This window comes from Pongo abelii, chromosome 14 (genome assembly GCF_028885655.2).
Source record: "Pongo abelii isolate AG06213 chromosome 14, NHGRI_mPonAbe1-v2.0_pri, whole genome shotgun sequence".
Lineage (NCBI taxonomy): Eukaryota > Metazoa > Chordata > Mammalia > Primates > Hominidae > Pongo > Pongo abelii.
In genome coordinates this window covers 116711674-116734208 of record NC_071999.2, presented here as the reverse complement: position 1 = coordinate 116734208, position 22535 = coordinate 116711674, and the positions used below count along the sequence as shown (strand labels likewise).

Here is a 22535-nt window from a genome sequence, read left to right as displayed (position 1 = left end):
ACGGTGTGATTTACTCAAAATGAAGAGACATGACTTTCACTGGCAATGTTACAAACCGTACCCGGGGAGCCGTGCACTTGGGTTTGCATGTGTGGGTCTTAGATCTGGAATAGACTCTCTGATTTTTGCAATCCTTGAATTGGGCATTTTATCCTCTTCTGCATGTGGCGACAGCACCATAAAAAGTGACATGCGTTTCAGAAACTGATCAGTTCCTCAATCACCACCCACCCCCAGCCTGCCCTAGCCTCCCTGTTCACGACATAAGGGCTCACATTTGATGGTAGAACAGGCTCCCAACTCACGTGGGCAACTGTCTAATCACCTGACAATGGGCACATCCCATCCATTCCCCCCTACAGGGGAGCCCCGTTTGGCGTTCACGCACACATGGCTGGGCACTCCAATCACAATTACCAGAGAACTTTCATACTTACAGCAAGAAGCTGTTCAAGAATTATTATCATTCTCTCAAAATCATGAATGCTTAAACTTAGTATATATGATGAAATCATGAGAGTGGCAATGTTGCACTTCTAAATATTTAGACACTTCCAGCAGGGCAACAAAACCACAGAGACCAACATCTGGGGCAGAGGCATGGAGACTTCCTTTGCTTCACTCGAATGCAGAGTTGTTTTTACCAGGGCCTTGATACAGACACAGGAAGCCTACTTCCCAATTTTGCAAAACATGGAGAAACGCATCATATGAAAGGAAACAGGATCAGGGTTTGGAACAATCCCTATGGGCTGCAACACGAAATTCCGAAAGATACCATCTATCAGGGACGGACAGACAATTCTGCATTGAGGCTTAAATCAGCTGTCTGCGTGGACGTCAGGGGAGGGGCAGGGTTCAGTCTTCACTGGGAACATTTGCAGGATGTTCAACCTAAGGGCGCAACAGTCCCGATGTTCTGTGTGATATTCCAGACATGGGGAGTGCTTTATTCAGTTTCTAGAGCCCAGCTGGAAAGGAATCCTGATAAGTGGGGGTCCTAGAAGGTTGCTCAGAATTCCAAGGGCATGGAACGATGTCATTAAAAGAAAGCGTGTGTTCCTGGAGTCAGTTCTGCCCGTTCATGAGACGTCTGTGAGAGATGTGGCCCCCTCTCTCAGGGTGTGTGGTTATGAGGAAGTCAACTGTGTGGCTCAGGAATAGCCCAGTGAGAACTCCCTGGGAGGCAGGCTGTATTCCAGGGAGGAACTTTCTAGCAACAAGAGGGTTCCAATGTGCCACAGGTTCTAGGTGACAAGTGGGACTCCAGCAGAGGCTGGAACCTGCCCAGGACCGTGTGGAAGGATGTTTCATCTTGGGTGGAAAGTTGTCCATAATGGCTTCCATGCTTTCATTAGACAAACACTACTGAAGACGTGTGCGGCCTGGCGCAGTGGCTCACGCCTGTCATCCCAGCACTTTGGCAGGCTGAGGCGGGCAGATCACTTAAGGTCAGGAGTTTGAGACCAGCCTGGCCAACATGGTGAAATCCCCGTCTCTACTGAAAATACAAAAATCAGCCAGGTGTGGTGGCACATGCCTGTAATCCCAGCTACTCAGGAGGCTGAGGCAGGAGAGTCGCTTGAACCCAGAAGGCGGAGGTTGCAGTGAGCTGAGATTGTGCCACTGCACTCCAGCCTGGGCGACACAGCGAGACTCCATTTCATTAAAAAAAAAAAAAAAAAAAAGACGTGTATGCCCCTGCAATGAAGGCAGTGCCATCACACTCAGGCACATCGCCTGTGGCACAACTGCAGGACACCTACGTCTGCAGACGCCTGGCTGCATTCCAGAGCACGCTGGCACGCAAGTGGGTACTCCTCACCAGAGCTGGTTAAGGGAAACCTCATTTTCCTCCACATACAGATTAATGCCTTAAGCTCTTGCAGCCTCATTGTGAGAGGGCTATTTATGCCTTTAAGGGTTCTCTCAGGAGAGGATAACTTTGTGTTGCCCTTAGAATGTTTAATATTAATCATTATTAACACTGAGGACACACCTGGGAGACAGGTGTTGCGGAGGACAGCCATTCTGAAACACCTGTCTCCTTTTTACTGCAAGATCTGTAGATAGCTTCTGCAAAAACCCAGTACAATATCAGTGATGAAAAATCAAGAATTTCTAATCTCCCAAGGACAAATGCAAAAGTTGTCAAGTATTTGTTAAAGCAGCTTCTACAAAGTGGAAGATAATAGAGCTGGATGCTGATGAACCACACACAGGTCCCCGCCGGAACCCAGGGGCTGAATGGGGGTCTGATCTCAACTCACCTGGGGGTCCTGGGAACCCTTCACGACCTGGGTCTCCTGGCAAGCCCTTGGGCCCTGGTCCTCCATCAGCTCCTGAGAAGCCTGGGATTCCTCGGAGGCCTTTGGTACCTAAATATCCAAATAAACCACAAACCACATCAGGCTCCACGAGGATAAATGGGCGTGGTCATGCTTGGCATCTGACTTAATGTGGATCTCATGAAACTGGGAAATAATGAGGCTGGGGGGAATAGCAGCCTGAAACAACACCTCCAGGCTTACAAAACGATTTTCAGTGTTTAAAACCCTGTTTACAGACTGGAACCATAAGAATGATAATATCCAATATTTAGATTCTACAGTGCTGTAAATGAGGGCTTTGGAGGTGGGGTCAGATGCCTGGCTATAAATTTTGGCCCTACCTGTTCTATCCGTGTGACCGTGGACAACTTTCTGTGCCTCAGTTTCCTCATCTGGAAAGTGGGGAGAAGGACTGCCTGCCTCATGAGGACGCCACGAGGACTATGAGGTGACTCTTTTCAAACACTTGAACCCTGCTTGGCTCAGTGTGTGGGCTCCAGAAGTGTTTTCTGATAATTGAAGGGCTGAGGTTCCTCAGCAATATCACAAAACCCAATTGTCATGCTTTTTTATCCCCGTTCCTGGCGCCTCCTGGGAAGGGGATGTGTGTGATGCGAACCCACCCTCACTCTTAGAAAGTGGTGTGCGGACAGCAGGAGTGAGAGGGAGGAGTGGATGGGAGGCCAGCAAGGGGCTCCCAGCAATGGGAGTCACAGAAACCCACACTCGCATCGCTGGAGCTTTCCTGGAGACCGGCCTTGGCACACGGCTGTGGTCTGGGTGTATGTTGAGCATGCTGGCCTCTGGTTCTCCCTGACCATCTGAGACATGTGGAGTTGTCACCATTTTGGGGGTTGCTGTATGAGTGACGGTGTTGAAATCCATGGATGGAATTAGACCAGGGGCAGGTCTAATGGAACGCGGAAGATACAAGCTCAGTTCTCAGAAGACAACACAAGGAGCCTTTACCTCTGCTCACGGTGCAAATGATACCTCTGCATTTGTCCTGTGGTCCCCAGACCCTGTGATCATGGTGCACTCCGAAGACCCCCTTAAGGTGCAGGGCACGCAGAATGTGTCTGTCCACTTTCCTAACTCTCAGTGCTGTTCATACTACACGTGTCGCTCTCTACAGTTTATCACGGGAAGCAGTGAGGGCATGATTTGTGCAGCAGGACGCATCTAGAACACCTGTCTGCACTATTCATCTTGCACAGGTGGGGACTTAGTTCCAGAAGGAACAAGTGAGAACAGCTCTGGCTGTGTCTGGTGCTTGCGACACTGAGTTACCTAAGTGACATGTTTCCCTGGCCCCATCATAGGCCAAGTGGAAGAGACATCCAAAGGGGAATTCCTACCGCTCAGAGAACTCGCTTTCCTCAGGCTGATGGACACAGGCATAGAGCCACCTCTCAGGGTCCAGCCCTCCTCCTGCTTGAGTAGAAGCCCTGACTCTGTTTTCCCCGATGCTCACAGGCTCACGGAGACCCTGGAGTGCAGGGCAGCAGAATCGTAGCGCAGGCGGGGGATCCCGACAACAGTGGTGGCCGGCCAGGCCTGCACCACCAACACTAGACAGGCAGGCGGCCTTAGGCATGGGCTCTGTGAAGGGCGCCCAGACTCTTTCTCACATGGGCTGAGAGATGGCCTGGGCCAGCAGACAGAAGCCCAGGTTCTCCCAGGTGCTAGAGACAAACACTCTAGCCTTGTTTATTCCCGTTTCCTGTTAATCAAAACCCAAAAGAAAGAATCCTCTCCTGTAGGTTCTTCCCCTAGATCCTGGGATGGAAAGGCATAAAATGAAAATACATAGAGGTGCAATCCCTTTCCAGTCCTAAACACGAGGCTTCCATCTCTGCCCCTGGGGGCGTTCCCCTGCAGCGATGGCTGAATTTTCTCTTCTAGCCTGGCCCCAACTAAGTGTCAGCTACCAGACTCCTTTTTCTATAGTGGCAAATGACAGTGGGCTCCCTGTAGGCGCAAGACCAGTTTGTGCTGAGATGCTGGACACGACCATGTCTGGGGTGGGGGATGCAGGACCAGAGGAAAGATGGGCGGGGGAGACACAGCAGGGTGAAGATGTGGGAGGAAGGCTGGGTGCACTCTGGGTTCCCTCCGTGCATTACCTGTGGGGCCTGGGGGTCCTGGCAGGCCTGGCAATCCCTTGGGCCCTCCTATGCAACCTGGGGACAGAAAGGAGAAAAGATGAGCCCAAGCAATCCTAAACACTGAGTCCCACAGCCTTGGGGATTCCCAAGGGCAAAAGCACGAGCCGTGCAAACCGGCTACCATTCTGGGATCAGAGTAACTTAATGATTTAATTCATCTTGGTTCTGATGTAAATAAAAGTTTAACTTCATTGTGTAATGAAATCAAAATATTCGTATACAATGCAAGCTAAGCCAGTCTAGTCAAATAAAAACTGGCACTGTGCTGGCAAACAACTGATTCCCTTCTGCAGGGCGGTAGCCTGAGTGCAAACTGAGTTAATCCAGCTGCTACCCTGCACGTCAGTGTGGATGCTTTTCTTTTGTCTGGAAGCATCAGCCAGCAGTGGAGATAGCCTGCAATTTCAAAATGAATTATTTGACTTCTCCTTTGTGACTTTGTTTACTTTCAGAGTGAACCACAGCAATCAGCCACCTTGCAAAATTAAATCAAGGCTGCGGGCACTTCTGGTTGGTGTGGCTGGGAGCAGTGACACTCCAGCTGGGGTATTGTGCTGTCTGCCCTTTGTCTAAGAGGCTCTTGCAAGAACAGTCACTCTTGGAGCTTTCTTTTGTCTGTGTGCCTGGGAATCTGGACCAGGCTCCCATCTTGGCCTGACATCCTGGCCACCGTCTGGGCTGAGCTCAGCCTCCTCTGCCTGGACCCTCCTGGCAGCACACGTGCCTGTGGAGCTCACTTGGAATGCACTGGCGCTTTCCAGTGAAAAAGGATTTCTGACAAGAGGGGATTGGTTAAATGTCTCTCCGTCTCTACCAGGTTGTTATTCATGCAATGTATAGTGCTCACCAGGCCACTCTGCTAGTGCCGTGGAAATCAAACGTGGCTTGCACATATTATTAATATTTCTTATCCCATGCATACTGCAAGAGCTTAACCAGCAGACCAACTGAGAGTTCTCTAGTGTCCTAAAGCCACCTGCACTTCCCAGAGTACCTGGCTGGATGACCTCCTGTCTGTCACCTCCAATGGCCCTTTTCACATCTGTGTCACAATCTGGGGGGAAGACATAAGGACAGAGTGAGGCAATTTTGAAACAGATAAGAGTTACTGGCTCGTCTGGGTGTGCACGTGTGTGAAGGTGTGTCGTATATGTTGCTGGTGGGGGCAGGAAGGCTGTGAAGCGGGCAGGGAATGGGAAAGCCATTTCTGAACTTCTGGGCAAGGCCTCTGTCACTGTAGTCCTAGAGGAGAGGCTGTGTGTTTCAGCTGCTGAGAGGAGGCTGGTGGGGGCTCAGAAACCTCATAGCTGGGTCATCCCTTGTACGTGCGAGAATAGATGAGGCAAAACAGCATCCTCATCTGACTCTACTGGGAAACGTCTACACTGACAAAGGAAAGCGTGGAATGTCTCAGGACTGTGAAAGGTAAAAGGGAGGATTCCTTCATACCTATTTGTCCTGGGGTCCCTGCGGGGCCAGGAGGGCCCAGGAAGCCTGGTGGTCCAGGTAAGCCGGCGTCTCCAGGGAAACCACGTTGGCCTTTGAGGCCGGGAAGGCCCAGTCCTGGGGGGCCCATTTCTCCTGGAGTACCCTTTGTTCCAGGTATTCCTGGATAGCCTGGATCCCCTGGAGGGCCCTTGATGCCATCGCCCTGTGTGAAAATTCAGTTTATTTCTTAAAATATATACTAATGTTAAAGATCGCCTCGACTTCCCTGTTTCCTTTCCCATTTCCCAGGATTCTGAGCTATGGATCCAGAACAGAAAGACAACAGAGATGAACAGGAACCTAGTGCCATGGTCAGCCAGGTCACAGGAGCCAGTGACAGACTGTGTAGCAGTCTAAGCAATGCCACGGAAGCCGGTTCTGGAAGGCACATGTACATGCTTGAGCATTTCTCTCTTCTCACCCGCCAGTTCCCCTGCATCAGCCTGGGCCTTCATCCCCAGAACAGCGAAGGCACAGGCTTTTGTGTTCTACTGCGGGTGGAGGGAGAAACACATGATTTTGTTGTTATAATTTAGCATCGGTAAAATGGCTTTTATTTTAAGGGATGCTACGTTGTTAAAGGAAAGGAAGCTAATTTGGACAAGGAAAGAGCTGTGTGCCCCTCAGAAGTCAGGAGAGATTACAGGATTGGGAATGGAGAGGGGCTGCCCTGTGGATGAAAGCACCAACTGCGGCGGGTGGGGGGGCGGCGCGGAGCTGGTGGGAGGTGCAGGGATGGGGTGGGGAGGCTGGCAGCAGTGATGCTGGTGTGATCCATGCACACACCACACACGGCTTGGTGCTGTCCCCACGTGCTGGTGGAACAGCCATGCGCATAAGCCCCCGCCCATCTGCCGAGCCACGGGACGAGGCTGGGTGTTCTCATGACAATGAGGCAGCTGCTTATAAGAAATCAAACCCTGCTCTCCACTGACACCACAGCCCCTTCCTTGTCAAAGGCATGACGGAGCGGGGCAGGGACACTGGTCCAGCCCTCTCTATTTATGAGACCTTGATTAAGTGATGCACCCCTGTGTTTTAGCTTTTTTCACAGGGGAGGGGGACACAAGGCTGTTGCAGAGATCACAGGGCAGATGCCCCAAACTTAGTGGACAGCAGCGGGGATGATGCCACTGGAAGGTGACACAGGCAGGATCACGAGTTTTCTAAAGGCAGAAGTTGACATTCTTGGCTTAGAGATGCCACCAAACAAGGAAGGCACACAAGCACTGGGAAAGCCCCTACACCCTGAGAACGGGAAGCTGAGGCTGCAAGGTTCTCCCTGACCCTAACCCTCACCCCTACCCCTAATCCTGCTCCGACCACCTGCCCCCAGCTGGGCTGGGACTGGCAGCCAGGCTTGGGAACCGCAGGGGTGGGTGAACCCCATGGCTGAGCAGGTACACCTCCTGGTCACCAACTTCACAAGGCACCAACTCCAGGGAAGGCCACCACTACCGTAACAAATCCAGACTCAAACGGACCATACACATACACACATAAGCACACCACACACCACACATACACTCACCACCCCCACCCCACATGACACTGAACAGGCCAAAGACTGTTCCAACCACAGGAATCATCACTCATCCTCCTCTTCTGGCTAAAGTGACCAATTATGGCTTTGCCTCTTATTTAACCCTGTTGCCTCCCAGATGAGATTTTTAAGATACCCAATCATAGAATTATCTGTGTTCTCCGGCCCCAAAAAACTGCAGCACTTAAATTGTAAGAATGTGGGCCGGGTGTGGTGGCTCATGTCTGTAAAACCAGTGCTTTGGGAGGCCAAGGCAGGAGAATCACTTGAGCCCAGGAGTTTGAGACCAGCATGGGCAACATAGAGAGATCTCATCTCTACAAAAAATTTTAAAAATATTAGGTGGGTGTGCTGGTGTGCACCTGTGGTCCCAAGTACTCTGGAGGTTGAGGCAGGAGGATGGCTTGAGCCCAGAAGTTCGAGGCTGCAGTGAGCTTTGATTGTACCACTGCACTCAAGAGTGTTACTACCGACAGGACCCACATTAAAACTAGAGAAGACATGGGTTATGGAATGAGGCAAATAAGCTGCAAATAGAATTCAGGCGTGAGGCTCTGAGGAGGAGGAAGAGAATTATGACTTCAATCATCCTCCAATGATGTTGAAGTCTTAACCCCCAGGACCTAGACATGTGACCTTATTTGGAAATAAGGTCTTTGAGGGCGCTCAAGGTCAGATGAGGTCTTTAGGACGGGCCCATTCCAATATGACCGCTCTCCCTATAAAAAAGGGACATTTGGACCCAGAGACAGACACACAGAGAGGACAGATGATGGGAAGACAGACAGAAGACAGCTGTCTATAAGCCAAGGAATGCCAGAGCTCCTGGAAGCTGGGAGAGAGGCAGGAACAGATCCTCCCACACTGTCTCAGAAGGAACCAGCCCTGCAGACACCTTGATGTCGGCTTCCAGCCTCCAGAGCTGTGAGACCATACATTTCTGATGTCTAAGCTGCCCAGTCTGTGGCACTTTGTGACCTCAGCCCCAGGAAACCAGTACAAAGAGCTTAAGGAGGCACAGGCTTGGTGACCAGAGGGAGGAAAATGGAATCTAGAAAAAAAAGACGTGAGAAATAAGGTTGCAAGGTCCTTCTGAGAGGAGAATGCTCCAGAGCTGGCAGTGGGAAAGGCGTGGTGGCAGGAGAGGCTCAGAGGCCGGAGGGTGCGCAGGAGGGGGTCTTGTTTCCCTCCATGGCTGCCTCCCTCGCCTCTGACCCCAGCCTCCCCTGAGGAAACGAAGCTGGGGTCTCTGCAGGCTACTAGGTAGCCCCTCCTTCAACACCAGTGTGTGTTTGTTGCAAAAATGAAATTGTATATTTTATGATTTACCTTGGAAAAATAGGATTCCACCACCCATTTTAGAATATTCTACTTTTTATGCGGGGGGGAGGGTTCTTAGTCTGTTACACCAGGAGGAATATTTATTTGCTTGTTCACTTTTAAATGTTCATTTGGAGCTTGGCTTCCAACTTAATTCACAGTTTCCTAAAAAGTCTGATTTCTGCTCATTAAAAATAGAATGAGGAGAATGAGCAGCCTGTCCTATGCACAGGTTGGTTTAGTGCTCATGTCAATACTGTTTGCTTCTGGGGTGTTTAGAGAACCTGAAGGATGAAGAAGAGAGGACGGAGCTGCTGCAGTTTGTGGCTACTCACGGGAGGGCCTGGGAGGCCGGGGAATCCATCGAGCCCATCGCGGCCTGGGCTGCCATCGTCACCTTTCATCCCGGGCACACCTGGGACGCCGGGCTGTCCCCGCTCACCTGGAAAGGGCTTTGCATGTGAAGCTGCCCAGGCAGGCGCCCACAGGAAGGCTCAGTGCCCCAGTGGCCGCGTGGCCAGAGAGGAACTGACCTTTGGTCGTGATTGTTCTGGAATCTCCTTTTGCTCCTTTGGGTCCGGGAGCTCCAACGTTGCCAGGTACTCCCTGCGGAAAACAGAAAAGAAAAATGTCTTCCTCCTTTGTACTGTGAGGGCATCTGAGAAGATGGCTGGCAAGCTTTTTCATCTCACACAGCTGGCAGGCAGTCACCCGTCACCAAGCCAAGCGCCACCCAAGGAGCACTTTCTGCGATGCTGGACACGCCCCCATCCAGCTGCCCAGTGTGGAGTCACTGGCTGCAGTGGCTGTGGAGCACTGGAACTGTGGATGGTGGGACTGAGGAACTGGATGGTATCTTTTCTTTAATTTTAAATAATTACAATGTGGCCAGGCACGGTGATTCACTTCTGTAATCGCAGCACTTTGGGAGGCTGAGGTGGGCGGATCACTTGAGGTCAGGAGTTCGAGACCAGCCTGGCCAACATGGTGAAACCTTGTCTCTACTAAAAATACAAAAACTTAGCCGAGTGTGGCAGTGGAGTGTGCTGGTGCACGCCTGTAATCCCAGCTACTTGGGAGGCTGAGGCAGGAGAATCACTTGAAACCGGGAGGAGGAGGTTGCAGTGAGCCGAGATCTTGCCATTGCATTCCAGCCTAAGCGACAAAGTGAGACCCTGTCTCCAAAAATAAATAAATAAATAAATACAATGCAGTGGAAGTAGCCACAGGTGGCTGGACAGGGAAACCCAGGTCCCAGGCCCATCTTCAGTGTCCCTGGGCTCTGCCCAATGGTGCAGATGTGCAGGCCCCAGCCTGGAGCAGCTGAATCATTGCCTTCGTGTCCACAGAGGCCCCAGGGATCCACGGGCTCCGTGCCTTTTGAGAAGCACTGAACTAAAAGTCAAGGTGGCTTCCTCTAAACCACAGTCGTTTAGGAGCCAAGCAGGTTAATGCAGGTATGGAGGATAAAAGTTTGTGATAATATTGAGAACAATAAATGGTATTTAATAGAAATTTGTTTCCTGCACTGAGGTTAAGATTGGGAGAAAAAGATACTTTAGAGAGAAGCTGCCTGCAGGGACTCTCAAATCGCAGCCTGGAAAATCGCGTCTAGCTCTTTCCACGATGAGCAGGGTACCCGTCAGCGTTGTGTTTTCAAATGTGAGCTGTGCTAGATTTTGACATATCTTGGTTGACGCTATTTCCAAGAATATGGGAATGTGTGGAGTTGCTTTAATTAAATAGAATGTTGCAAGTAATTGGGAGTTTCCCTTCTCCTAGAAAATTCCACAGATTCTTGATTTATTTAGTGCTTTGCAACATTACTTTAGAATCTAGGAGAGTTCCTCACACACAGACCAGGCCCAATCAATCAATACATGTTGGGTACATGGATGGAGGGATGGGTTTATTGACCCACTCCTACACTTCAAGCGCCCTGCCAGACTCTGCCAGTACAAATATTAAAAACCAAAAACAACAACAAAAACAAACAAACAAACAAAAACTAACCAAAAAACTCCCAAATGGTCTCAGGTATTCCCACTGCAGTGTGGTTTCCACACACACAATCATAGAATTCAGTGCAAGACACCAGGCACAGCCAGAGGCGCGTGAACAAAAGTTCTGTGGACGTGTGTGCTTGGAAGGTTTTAGACATTTCAGGGGCACAGAATGGGGTCCATTTGGCTTCTGGGAAATATTCGGTCACTTTTTAAACAACTGAGGATCCTACTAGCTTTGCCATTGGTATGTTTGCAGTTCTCACCACATGCACTTTTTCTGAATACTAGAGCCACTTTTACTGCCATGATTCGGAGATTGTATCCTTTTTAAGCTGGGATAAAATGAGCACCTGCTATTTTTTGTGGAATTTTCCTATTTGTTTTCTGAGAAAACCTAGGGCATGGACCAGCGAGTGCCCGGGTCTCATTTTCACCTGCACAGCTCCGTGCCATGAAGCAGTTGGGAGTCATGCCGTCAGCAACACAGCTCTGCGGGGCTGCAGTTCCTTCCATGCTGTGGGCTCAGATCCGTTAAGCTTCCTTGGCCAAGTGTCCTGACCAACTGTTTTTCCTCTATTGCTGAATATGTAAAATAATGAACTTTTTGCTTTATAAATTTCCCAGAGTTCTCTTTTTAAGTTAAAAAATCAACAAAAAGTATAATTTCTTTGTCTACATCTGAAATTCACTTTGAACTCTGTGGTCAGCTAAAATCTGCCACGGAAGAAAGGTCTGCTGCAGGTGACCTTTTCATAAGGCACATAATAAAGGCCATGAGCTGATGTGTGTGGAGTCCACACCTCCACACAAGCACATGCACAGTTTAAACATCAAAAGGTCTTGCTTTTTATCAGGTGAAGGAAGCCTTCCAGCAATGCTAAACCAGTTCTTGCTAAACTTGAGAAGGCGAATATTTGATAAATAAATAATGTCCTTTACATTAAAAATGATAGCAGGCTTTTTTGAGATATAATTCATATAGCAGAAAATTCAGTTTTAAAGCATAAAATTCGGTGATTTTTAGTATTTTCACAAGGTTGTGCAACCATCGCTCTTATCTAATTCCAGAACATCTTCATTATATCAAAAAGAAACCCGATTCCCATTAAGCTGGTACTCCCCACCCCCACCTCCACCTGCGGCAGCCACCAATCGACTTCCTGTTTCTAGGTTGCCTGTGTGGACGTTTCATAAGAATAGAATCAGAGACCATGTGATAGCACGTGTCCTTCTGTGTGCGTCTCAGTCCCCACGGCATAACATGTTCCAGGTTCATCCACAGTGTGGTATGGCTCAGCACCTCGCTCCCACGTGAAGGTCAGGGCTATTCTGTGGTATAGATGCTGTATAGATTTAGCTGATCCATTCATCAGGTGACGCACATTTGGATAGTTTCACCTTCTGCCTATTTTGAACAGTGCTGCTCTGAACATTGGTGTATGTGTGTTTGCGCAGACACGTGCTTTCAAGTCTGTTGGGGATACACCAGGAGTGGCATTTCTGGGTCACGTGGTGACCCCCTATTGAATTCTTTCAAGAGCTGTCGGCTGCGGTTCCCACAGCAGCGCCCCTTCTCAGTCTCACCAGTGGACGTGTAGAAAGTCCGCTTTGGGGTATGTGGGTTTTTTGAATGGTTTAGCCATGCCTTGGGTCCATGAGTGTTGCTGGTCTGAAGCTGTGTAAACTTAGGAGATAAAAGGCAAGAACGGGACACCTGGGGAGGCCTCAGAGTGTCTTGCCAGCTTCATGATGAAATTGCTCCTCACCTTGAGCCCTGGGAACCCGGGGAGGCCGTGTTGGCCGGGGTCTCCTTTGTCCCCTTTCGTTCCCGGCTCCCCGTTGATGCCTGCGAAGCCCTTGGGTCCTGGCAGTCCCGGAAGACCTCTGATAGCTTCATCACCTTCTGTACATCTGCAGTCCCCAGCATCACCTGCAGAGGAAGGAGAGGAGGGCCTCCTTGTTCCGCATTCCTCTTAGTGTAGCGGAGAGACCTGGGCACCACGCTTGGTGCTTTATGGACATTGCCTGTTCTGATGGGCACTATGACCCCCATTTCTTAGATGGGAAAACTGAGGCTCAGACTAAGTGACTCAAATGTTCACTCACAGTCCCATGGGGTTCAGAATTTGACTCTGATGTTTACTAAAGATACTGAAAAACTGGGAGCACATTCAGAGGCATAGGTTGAGTTGCGGGGAGTGTGAAGGAGGTTAAGGAATTCAGTGCTTGGAGCTGAAGATTGCCACCGCTGGGCCTGCGGGCCAAGGGCAGGAGCCGGCTCCAGGGAGCTGTCAGAGAGGGCAAGAGCCCTGGCCTCAGACGCCAAGGTCATGAAAGGTCATAGGTGAGCAGGGAAGACGTGCCTGACCTCTCTTCCTCTGTTTTGCCACAGCTGAACCCAGGGAGTTGGGCAGCAAGGCAGCACCATGCTGGCGGCAGGGGTTGGCTCCCACAGGGCAGAGAGGATGCCCAGTGGGGAGGCCCCACTTCCTCCAGATCCCGTGGAGCCTGCTCTCAGGTCACGCCCATCCACAGCGGGATGCTGAATGCACCGCACATCCTACATACGCCAAAACGGCCAGGGCGTGGTGAGTGCCAGGAAGTGCTCCCCACCTTCTGGGAGGGGAGAGCTGAGCAGGAGCACACGCTGCACCACACCAGGGCCCACAGAGCCTCACAGAGGATGGCCTCGAGCTAGGGGCAGAGTTCCTGAGGTGACTGGGAAGGGTCAGGTGCAAAGACCACCTGTTCCAAGTTCACCTCCTCATCAACGGGAAGGGAGACCCAGGCAAGCCACGTCACTCCACCGAGTCTCAGTGGGACCAGGGATGGTGACTATACCAGCACCTTGCCATGGACAGAGCTCTCTACAGACCTCTGTTACAATGCCTTGGAGCTGAGCCCTTGAGACACTACCTGAGTGCAGCCTAAGAAATAACTGTTTTCCCTTTTAACCCAGCATAGGACTCAGCATTGGGCTCACTGCTGCTAGGAAGGTCAGTGACGAGGATGGCGGATGGAGAGCAGGTGCTCAGACAGCACCGCTGGCTCCATGCGCCTCCCTCTCAGTGCCACCGCCAGGGGGACAGGAGGCTGGGAGGGACATGCAGGCTCATTTTCATCTCCAAACACGTGAGTGGGGGATGGATTTCACCTTCTGTAAGGTGAGGGACTTGGAAAGGCCAGGCTGTCCTCATCCCATCCCTCCCAGACGTTCTTACCTTTCCATCCCTTTGGTCCGCGGGCTCCAGGGGAGCCGGGAAGCCCAGGGAAGCCCACTCCTCCTTCTGCTCCTTTCAGCCCAAACAGGAAGCCTAGAGACACAACCACAGACGCAGGGCATCAGCCCCACAGATGCCTGGGGTCCCACGCAGATGCACGGCATCGGCACCATGGACACCTGGGGTCCAATGCAGACGCAGGGCATCAGCCCCACGGACGCCTGGGGTCCCACACAGACACAGGGCATCAGCCCCACGGACGCCTGGGGTCCCATACAGACGCAGGGCATCAGCCCCACGGATGCCTGGGGTCCCACGCAGACGCAGGGCATCGGCACCATGGGTGCCCGGCATCCCACCCAGTTGTGAGGCACCAGCATCAAGGATGCCCAGGGTCCCCCCCAGACACAGGGCATGGGCACCACAGAGACGCCTGGTGTCCCACCCAGCCCAGGGTGGCTTTCAGCCAAGCCTCCCCAAATGATACATAAACCCAATTTCATAAACAAAACCACATTTTTTCAAAAGAAAACTTAGACTGTTTTGTGGCGATAGCCTTCAGGGTTGGAAAGAAATGTAAGAGTCTGCAAATTTAGTTTTTCCATCAAAGGGATAACAATTATTCCTTTTGAGAAACATTGAGTCCAAAGAAAAGTTTTGATTTTTTGATCATGTAACTTGGATTCCAAGACTGCTACACACTTCTGGTTCCCCCCAAAAAAATTAAAAAAAAAGATGAACTCAGTTTCCCATTTTGATCTTTTTCTGATATGGGAATGGGGGCACCCGTGTGCATCCCTCCAGAACACGGTTTCCTCTTTCACACCTTACATGCACACACACGGAGTGAGCATAACTAGGTGTCATGCTAATTAAAATTTGTGGCCAATCCGGATTCAGCGTGGTCAACCATGTTGGACGCCCACCACCTTCCCCTTCTAAACCTCTCCCCACTAACTCCCGCAGGGCTCAATGATCCTGGCGGGGGCATCCCTGATGGTGACGGTGCAAGAAACACGGTGCTCTTAACACCAGCAAAGTGCACACCGTCGCAGTGGAGAAGAAGAGTGCCATCTCGTGGCAGGAGGAGGGTGCGTGTCTGCAGGACACACAAGCCGCTGCTGGGGGCAGGCTCTGCAGGTGTGCCCTGCAGCAATCCGTCCTCCTCACTGTTAAATAATAGGGTCAGAGCTCCAACGGGCAAATGGCGCTCCCCCAGCAAATTAAAAGGCATGTTGCTATACACATTACACGGAACCTGAGAGGAGCAGGGGATGAGGCCATTACACACAGGAAGGTGAGAAAACTCCAACTTTAAAGAACCCAGCTATCTGCTTGGAAAAGAGCACCGGGAGTTTGCATGTCAGAGAACTGCCAGGTGAGGATAAACGTCTGTGAGAACGAGGACATGGATACTGTCCCATGCAGTTTGCTCACTGCACGTTTCCCATAGCTCATTCATTCATTCGCTCATCAAACACTTCTCCCGTGCCTATGCCGTGCCGGGCTGTGTGCGAGGTGCTGTGTGTATACAACTGGAAATGAAACCGATGGACTCTCATGGAGCTTACAGCTGAGACGTGGAGACACACATTAAACACACAATGAGGTAACACACTAATGCGGATTTTCAAATTATGGCCCCTGCTGTGAGAACAGGGGAAAAGCAGCAGAGACAGGCCCAGTGAAATGTTTTGAGGGTAGTCAGGAGAGTCCTTTCTGAGGAAGTGATGCTTAAATTAAAGCCCAAAGGATAAAAAGGAGTCCCCCAAGTGGGAAGTGGGAGGGAATGCTCCAGAGTGAGGACAGGGTTTCTAAAAGGCCCCGTAATAGGGAGAAGGCCAGCGCCCGGAGGGTGGTGAGTGAAGGGCAGATTTGCACAAAGGGAGGGGAAGAAACCGGACTTGGCTTTTACCCCGAGGGCAGTAGGAAGCCATTAAAGGGCATCAAGCAGGGAGGCTACGCAGTCTGCCATGTGGATCTGCCGTGTGGAGGACAGGCTGGCGAGGGAAGGAACAGCGGGTGTCGTCCTAGCAGGCTGCGTGGGTGGTGGTGGTGGAGAGCAAGGGCACACACAGCATTGGAGCGGAGGACCCGCCAGGATTGTGAGGGAGCCAGTACAGAATGGGGGAGGTATGCAGAGCAGCCCAGGGCTCTGCTGGAGCTCCCGGGTTTGCACAGGGGGGTGAGGACCAAGGGAGAGGCCCGCGGGGTGGCAGGGGGTGGGGAAGGAGGAGGCCCAGAGCTCCATTTTGGACATGGAGAGCTTGAGGCATTTGTGAGACACGTGTGTAGGGTTGACTGTGTCGAGTTAAGGGTTTCTGTTAGTAGCTCAGAACACAGAACAGGGCCGGAGAGGAAATGAGCGAGTGACCAGCACACACTGCATGTACTTTCACGTGGAGGACGAGTTCATCCAGCTGGGGAGTGCAGGGAGGGGCAGGGACTTCAGGGAGAGATGTCGCGGGGGCAGTGGGATTTCCCAGGAGTGGAGGGGAGAAGACAGCGTCTTCAGGAGGAGAGGCAGCCGCACCCTGCGCTGCTGGGGACAAAGGGTGACTGGTGACCAGGTCAGCTGCTGTGTCTGGTCAGTTGTGGACTTTGTGAGCTTTGCTCTATGTCTCCAAGCTCTCCCTCTGTGTGATGAGACGTGCAGTGTCACAGGTAGATAAATTTAACCACACACACTTCAGAGACGTCAGCATTGTCAATCTGAGACACGTCATTCATTCAGGACAAAGAGATTGTGGGCGCTCCTTACAATGGAAGCATTGGATGCTTTGCAAATTTAGCCCCAAAGGCACACAGTGGCTCTCTGAAGGTGACAGCCTTCCTCTGCTCCCTGCTGCTCTCCTTTTCTCTAATATATTAGTCATTTTAAATAAGTCCTATAGAATAGCAGTGTGCCTCTTAGATGTCTGCAACATGATTTCCACAAAGAGCCCCTGGCCAAACAAGCCAGGCCTATTCTGACTTTTTCTACGTGGAACAGGACTTCCCAGAACTCAATTCAGCTAACTGAACTAGAACGGGGGGAAGCAAAATATTTCACCCAGAAAGAAAACCGTCTTCATGGTTTGATTTTACTGCAGCTGCAAAAGACTAAAAATTCTGGTTTTCATCAGTAGCAACCTATAAAACAGTTAACAAGAGAGGAATCTAACAATTTCATTCCAGGGGAAAAGTCAGAGAACTCCATGGGAATCAAGGTCATTCCTACTAAACTACAACCACACACACATTTTCTAACGGCCATTATGGTGCACTACTTTTTGTATAAGAACTTGCCTTAAAAATGCTGATTTGGAAACCATGTGTCTCACAGGGGTAATATATATAATTAGAGGACTTAAGTTGTATGCTTTTAAAATTTTTAGCTGCTGGTAAAATGGTATCAGATCAGACACTGATCTGATACCATTCATTTTATTATTTTCCTCATCAGCCCACAATACAGATCAGAAATTAAATTGTTCACAGTTGACTTATGCTAGTAAACCACAGATTTACTAAGCAAGACTTGAAAAGCAAGATGGCATATGCTTGTGACTTTATCAAAATGGAATTTAGTTACAGGAATAATGGCAATGTTAGCCTTTGATCACAGTTCTTTAAAGCGGATTTTTTTTCTTTTTTTAAATTGAGATGGAGTTTTGCTCTTGTTGCCCAGGCTGGAGTGCAAAGGTGCGATCTTGGCTCACTGCAACCTCCGCCTCCTGGATTCAAGTGATTCTCCTGCCTCAGCCTCCCGAGTAACTGGGATTACAGGCATGCACCCCCGCACCTGGCTAATTTTGTATTTTTAGTAGAGATGGGGTTTCACCATGTTGGTCAGGCTGGTCTCCAACTCCTGACCTCAGGTGATCGGCCCACCTCGGCTTCCCAAAGCGCTGGGATTACAGGTGTGAGCCACCATGCTTGGCCATTAAAGTGGAATATTTGTATGCTTTTGTTTTTAACATGTCATGTTCTGCTCCAGAAAAAGAAAACTCAAAAGATACCATTTGCTTAGGAAATATAATGCTCATAGAAACCTAGCTCTTATCACAGCAGTCCAGGATAATAAAAAAAATTAAAGGCCAGGTGTGGTGATTCACACCTGTAATCCCAGCAGTCTGGGAGGCCGAGGTGGGCAGATCACCTGAGCTCAGGAGTTCTAGACCAGCCTGGGCAACATAGTGAAACCCCCTTCTCTACCAAAATTACAAAATTAGCCAGGTGTGGTGGTGGTGCATGCCTGTAATCCCAGCTGCTCAAGAGGCTGAGGTGGGAAGATCACTTGATCCCACAAGGTGGAGGTTGCAGTGAGCAGAGATCATATCACTGCACTCCAGCCTGGGATACAGAGTGAGACCCTGTCTCAAAATAAATAAATAAATAAATAAATAAATAAAAAATAAAGTTCACACTGTTCAGACTCTTTGGCAGGTTCATGATCCAGGGAAATATCTGCACCTAAAAATTTTCAAAATAATGTGGGAATATGTGGGTTTTCTAATTGAAGAAAAATTGGGAAAGTAGAAAGCATATTAAGTTAAAATTTTACTTCACAATATAAAACAGACACAGAGAAGTGACTACTACTTTTTAAATAGAAGATACTGCCTCTAATAACTTCAATGATTTTCCTTCTAGATATGTCAAAGAGAAGTAATCCTCCAAAAACAATTAAAACAGAGACTTTGGGCCGGGTGCGGTGGCTCACGTCTGTAATCCCAGCACTTTGGGAGGCTGAGGTGGGTGGATCACGAGATCAGGAGATTGAGACCATCCTGGCTAACACGGTGAAACCCCATCTCTGTTAAAAATACAAAAAATTAGCCGGGCGTGGTGGCGGGTGCCTATGTGATCCCAGCTACTTGGGAGGCTGAGGCAGGAGAATGGAATGAACCCGGGAGGCGGAGCTTGCAGTGAGCCGAGATAGCGCCACTGCAGTCCAGCCTGGGCGAAAGAGCGAGACTCTGTCTCAAAACAAACAAACACACAAACAAACAAAAAAACAGAGACTTTGAATTTGACCTGTGACTGAAACCAAACAGTGTCCATTAGCAAACATGGTGTTTTTCCTCCCCGAAGGTAGGTGGCTATAAGAGATTATTAGGGGCAATGTCAGGGAATTTAAAGTAAACTACTTTGGAAAGAAGAGGCTGTTAATTTTTGGTCAACGTCACACAGAAAGAGACTATGACCTCTTATTTTCTCCCAATGTCTCCTATATTCACTCTTGTGAGAGAATGAAATATTCCTATTAGGCATTTCACAACATCGAAAGCAGGGGTGTCCAATCTTTTGGCTTCTCTGGGCCACATTGGAAGAAGAACTGTCTTGGGCCACACATAAAATACACTAACACTAATGTTAGCTGGTGATACGGTTAGGTTTTGTGTCCCCACTGAAATCTCATCTTGAGTTGTATTTCCCATAATCCCCAGATGTCATGGTGGGGACCTGGTTCATGGGAGGTAACTGAATCATGGAAGCGGTTTCCACCATGCTGTTGTCACGATAGTGAGGGAGTTCTCACGAGATCTGATAGTTTTATAAGGAGCTTTTCCCCTCTTCACTCCTCACTTCTCCTTCCTGATGCCATGAAGAAGGACATGTTTGCTTCCCCCCTGCCATGACTGTAAATTTCCTGAGGCCTCCCGAGCCCAGCAGAACTGTGAGTCAATTAAACCTCTTTCCTTTAATAAGTTACCCAGTCTTGGGTATGTTCTTATAGCAGCGTGAGAACGGACTAATACAGCTGATTAGCTTAAAAAAATTGTAAAAATGTTTTTAAAAAGTTTATGAATTTTGTTGGGCTGTATCTGAAGCCGTCCTGGGCCGCATGTGGCCCGTGGGTTGGACAAGCTTGGTCTTTAAAGCATAATTCTCTGAATGCTGAAGCTGAAAGAACAGCCTTTTCTGACAGCAAGCTCCAGGTGGGACTGCATGTTTCCCCGCTGCCTGAGACAGGTCATTCTCAACTCAAGCTGAGTCACCTAACGTTATAACCTGAAAGAGCATCTTTGCTGACTCAGGGATGCACTACCGTGTGGCAGGTGGGTCCACGCTCCTGTGCCTGCCGGCTTTATTGACTTTCATGGGCATTTGTCTGGGCCTTGGCCGATGGCTGTCACTTATTTTTGCAGATAATGCAGCCATCTCTTTTTGTCACCAGCTACTCTCACCTGTTCAGCTGTAGTTTTGGCTGTGCACGGGCTGAGAAGGCAGATTATCAAGGTGGCTTAAACGTGCTGGAGTAACAGAGAGAGGCTGCCGGTCAAGGGTGAGGCCCTCACCCTGGATTAGGTTTGTGGAATATATCACCCTGACACAGAGGCAGCAATGTCAGCTCACATCTGTTTCCAGACTGCGCAGCTCAGATGTTTTGCTGAAGGATGGATTTCACCGAAGCTGCCGCAACTAACCTCACTGTGTGGCATCCACGGGGCTGTGATACTCACAGGCTTACAGGGCTTCAGCTTCCATCCGCAGCTTCTGCATGGACCCCAGAGAGCACCCACCACACCCTAATCTACCTGGATCCACTGCACCCTAATCACCAGCTTACTGGATTCGTTCCCAGAGTCATTCAGCAGAGAATCCCAAATGACATCTGGCTGGGACCGGCCTTCATCTGAACATTAGGATACACCCTCCCTTTTGTTTTCCTCTACTCACCATCAGGTCCAGGTGGTCCAGGGAGCCCGGGGGGTCCTGGAGGCCCTCGCTTTCCATCAGGTCCAGGTGGGCCCCCGTAGAGCGCAGGGATGCCGGGGTCTCCGATGAAGCCCTTGGGTCCCATCTCACCCGGCAGGCCTCTCCTCTGATCTGAAACCAAACAGCATTCACCTGCAGCGCGAGTCTCCCATATCACACTGCTGCCTTTGTGTTCGTGTCCAGAGGGGCCCACTGGTGCACTAGCGGGCTTCATGGCCCCGTCAATATCTCCGATGGGTAGAAGCCATTGGTATAGTTCATTATCGTTTTTCAACATTAAAAACACCCCTCTCCTTGCCCCTCAAATAATGGCTTGATAGTTGTGATCAACACTGGGCAACGACACCTGATGATTCTCCATGCTCCTCCCAACCCACAGGTGGAAGCATGCCAGTTACTCATCGTGGCACCATCTAACCTAGTTGGGGAGTTACTGTCATACGTGCGAGGGTTCTGTGAAGGTGTCCAAAGCATGTGTGCGGGGCTCCTTAGAGTTGCTAAGACTAGTCAGTGGGGAAAAGTAACAACGACATAGCCACGTCGTCAACGAAGGCTCACTTGTGTGTGCTAGGACCTGAGCGCAGGTGCTTTGGGTCTCCGGTGTTGATATTATGAAGCCACATTACCTCCATCTCCGATGGAGAGGCCAGGGGGGCCTGGGAGGCCCGGGTCTCCTGGCTCACCCTGGCTTCCTGGCTCCCCTTGGGCCCCTGGGAATCCCGGGTCACCTCTGGCACCTGGAAGAGAAACAAGTCCCACAGTAAGAACAAGACCGTGGTCTACGGATCGCAGCTGGCGTTCGCTTTTTCACTGACTACATATTTACCAAATGCTCCATATGCTGTATGCGGCCTGATGAGGAGTTAAGATGATTAATACACGGGGTGGTCTCTCTTTTTAAGGGGCTCATTCGCCAGCAGGGGAACAGGATTAGTGAAAACTGGGTGAGGAAGTAGGTGAGTCCAAAGCTCGAATAAAGAAGGAACTAATGTGGTTGCCAATTTTGCTGGAGGCCTGGGAGCGAGGAGGCCTCACTTCCCTCTGCACCCCACTCTGCCCCTCTGCCCCAGCTTTAACCCTATTAGGCTCTTTTTCTCATCCCTGTCTGATGGATGAATAACAAAATTTGGCTTTTAAAAACTTTCACCCCTGAACAAACAAAGACAAAGTGGCATGGCTATGTTCCTTTGCTGTGAAAATAGCAACGCTTTACTGTAGAACACATTTTTTTTCTAGACTATAATTGGGAAAGATGGGAAGAAAGAGAAGAAAATAGGACTTTTTATCATGTAGGCATTAGGAATTTCTAGGAAAGCTTTCACTCTGCATGTCATCTTACGAAGTTCCTTAAAATAAGGAGAGGGCTTGCTGGGCGTCACACTGAAGTCGCACGTGCAAAGGACAGAAGGCCTGACTTCCGTGTATGGCGTCTCCTGCTCGGGCAGCTGCATGCTGAGTGTGCACAGGGCTGCGCTCCGCAGCCAGAGGCCCTGGGCCTGAATCTGGCTCCTCCACTTAAACACAACCCTGGGCAAGGAACTCAACTGCCCTGCGCTTCTATCTCTCCCTCAGTAAATGGAGCCAAGTCCATCTCCACCTCACAGGGTCACCCAGAGGGGTAAACACACTGAAAAGTACAACTAGGACAACTTGGAGCATCGCCTGGCACACAGTGTGACCTACACATCTGTTAGCCACTGTTATGATTCCATAACGAGACAAAATTGAAAGCTACAGACCTTCTCACTTGTTTG

At 50.0% G+C, this 22535-nt stretch overlaps 1 protein-coding gene across 2 annotated transcripts in view; it reads right to left on the bottom strand.

The window, feature by feature from the left end:
• Positions 1–22535, bottom strand: part of COL4A2 (collagen type IV alpha 2 chain) — a 206113-nt gene that overhangs the window by 39715 nt on the left and 143863 nt on the right. For both annotated transcript variants that reach the window (XM_024230971.3, XM_054529224.2), the window contains exons 19-28: positions 21408–21518; positions 20743–20892; positions 14077–14169; positions 12622–12785; positions 9383–9455; positions 9185–9291; positions 5948–6149; positions 5493–5552; positions 4457–4513; positions 2271–2378 (exon numbers count right to left, since the gene is read on the bottom strand). In XM_024230971.3, coding sequence (XP_024086739.1) covers positions 2271–2378; positions 4457–4513; positions 5493–5552; positions 5948–6149; positions 9185–9291; positions 9383–9455; positions 12622–12785; positions 14077–14169; positions 20743–20892; positions 21408–21518 — 1125 coding nt within the window. The remainder of the gene's footprint in view (positions 1–2270; positions 2379–4456; positions 4514–5492; positions 5553–5947; positions 6150–9184; positions 9292–9382; positions 9456–12621; positions 12786–14076; positions 14170–20742; positions 20893–21407; positions 21519–22535) is intronic.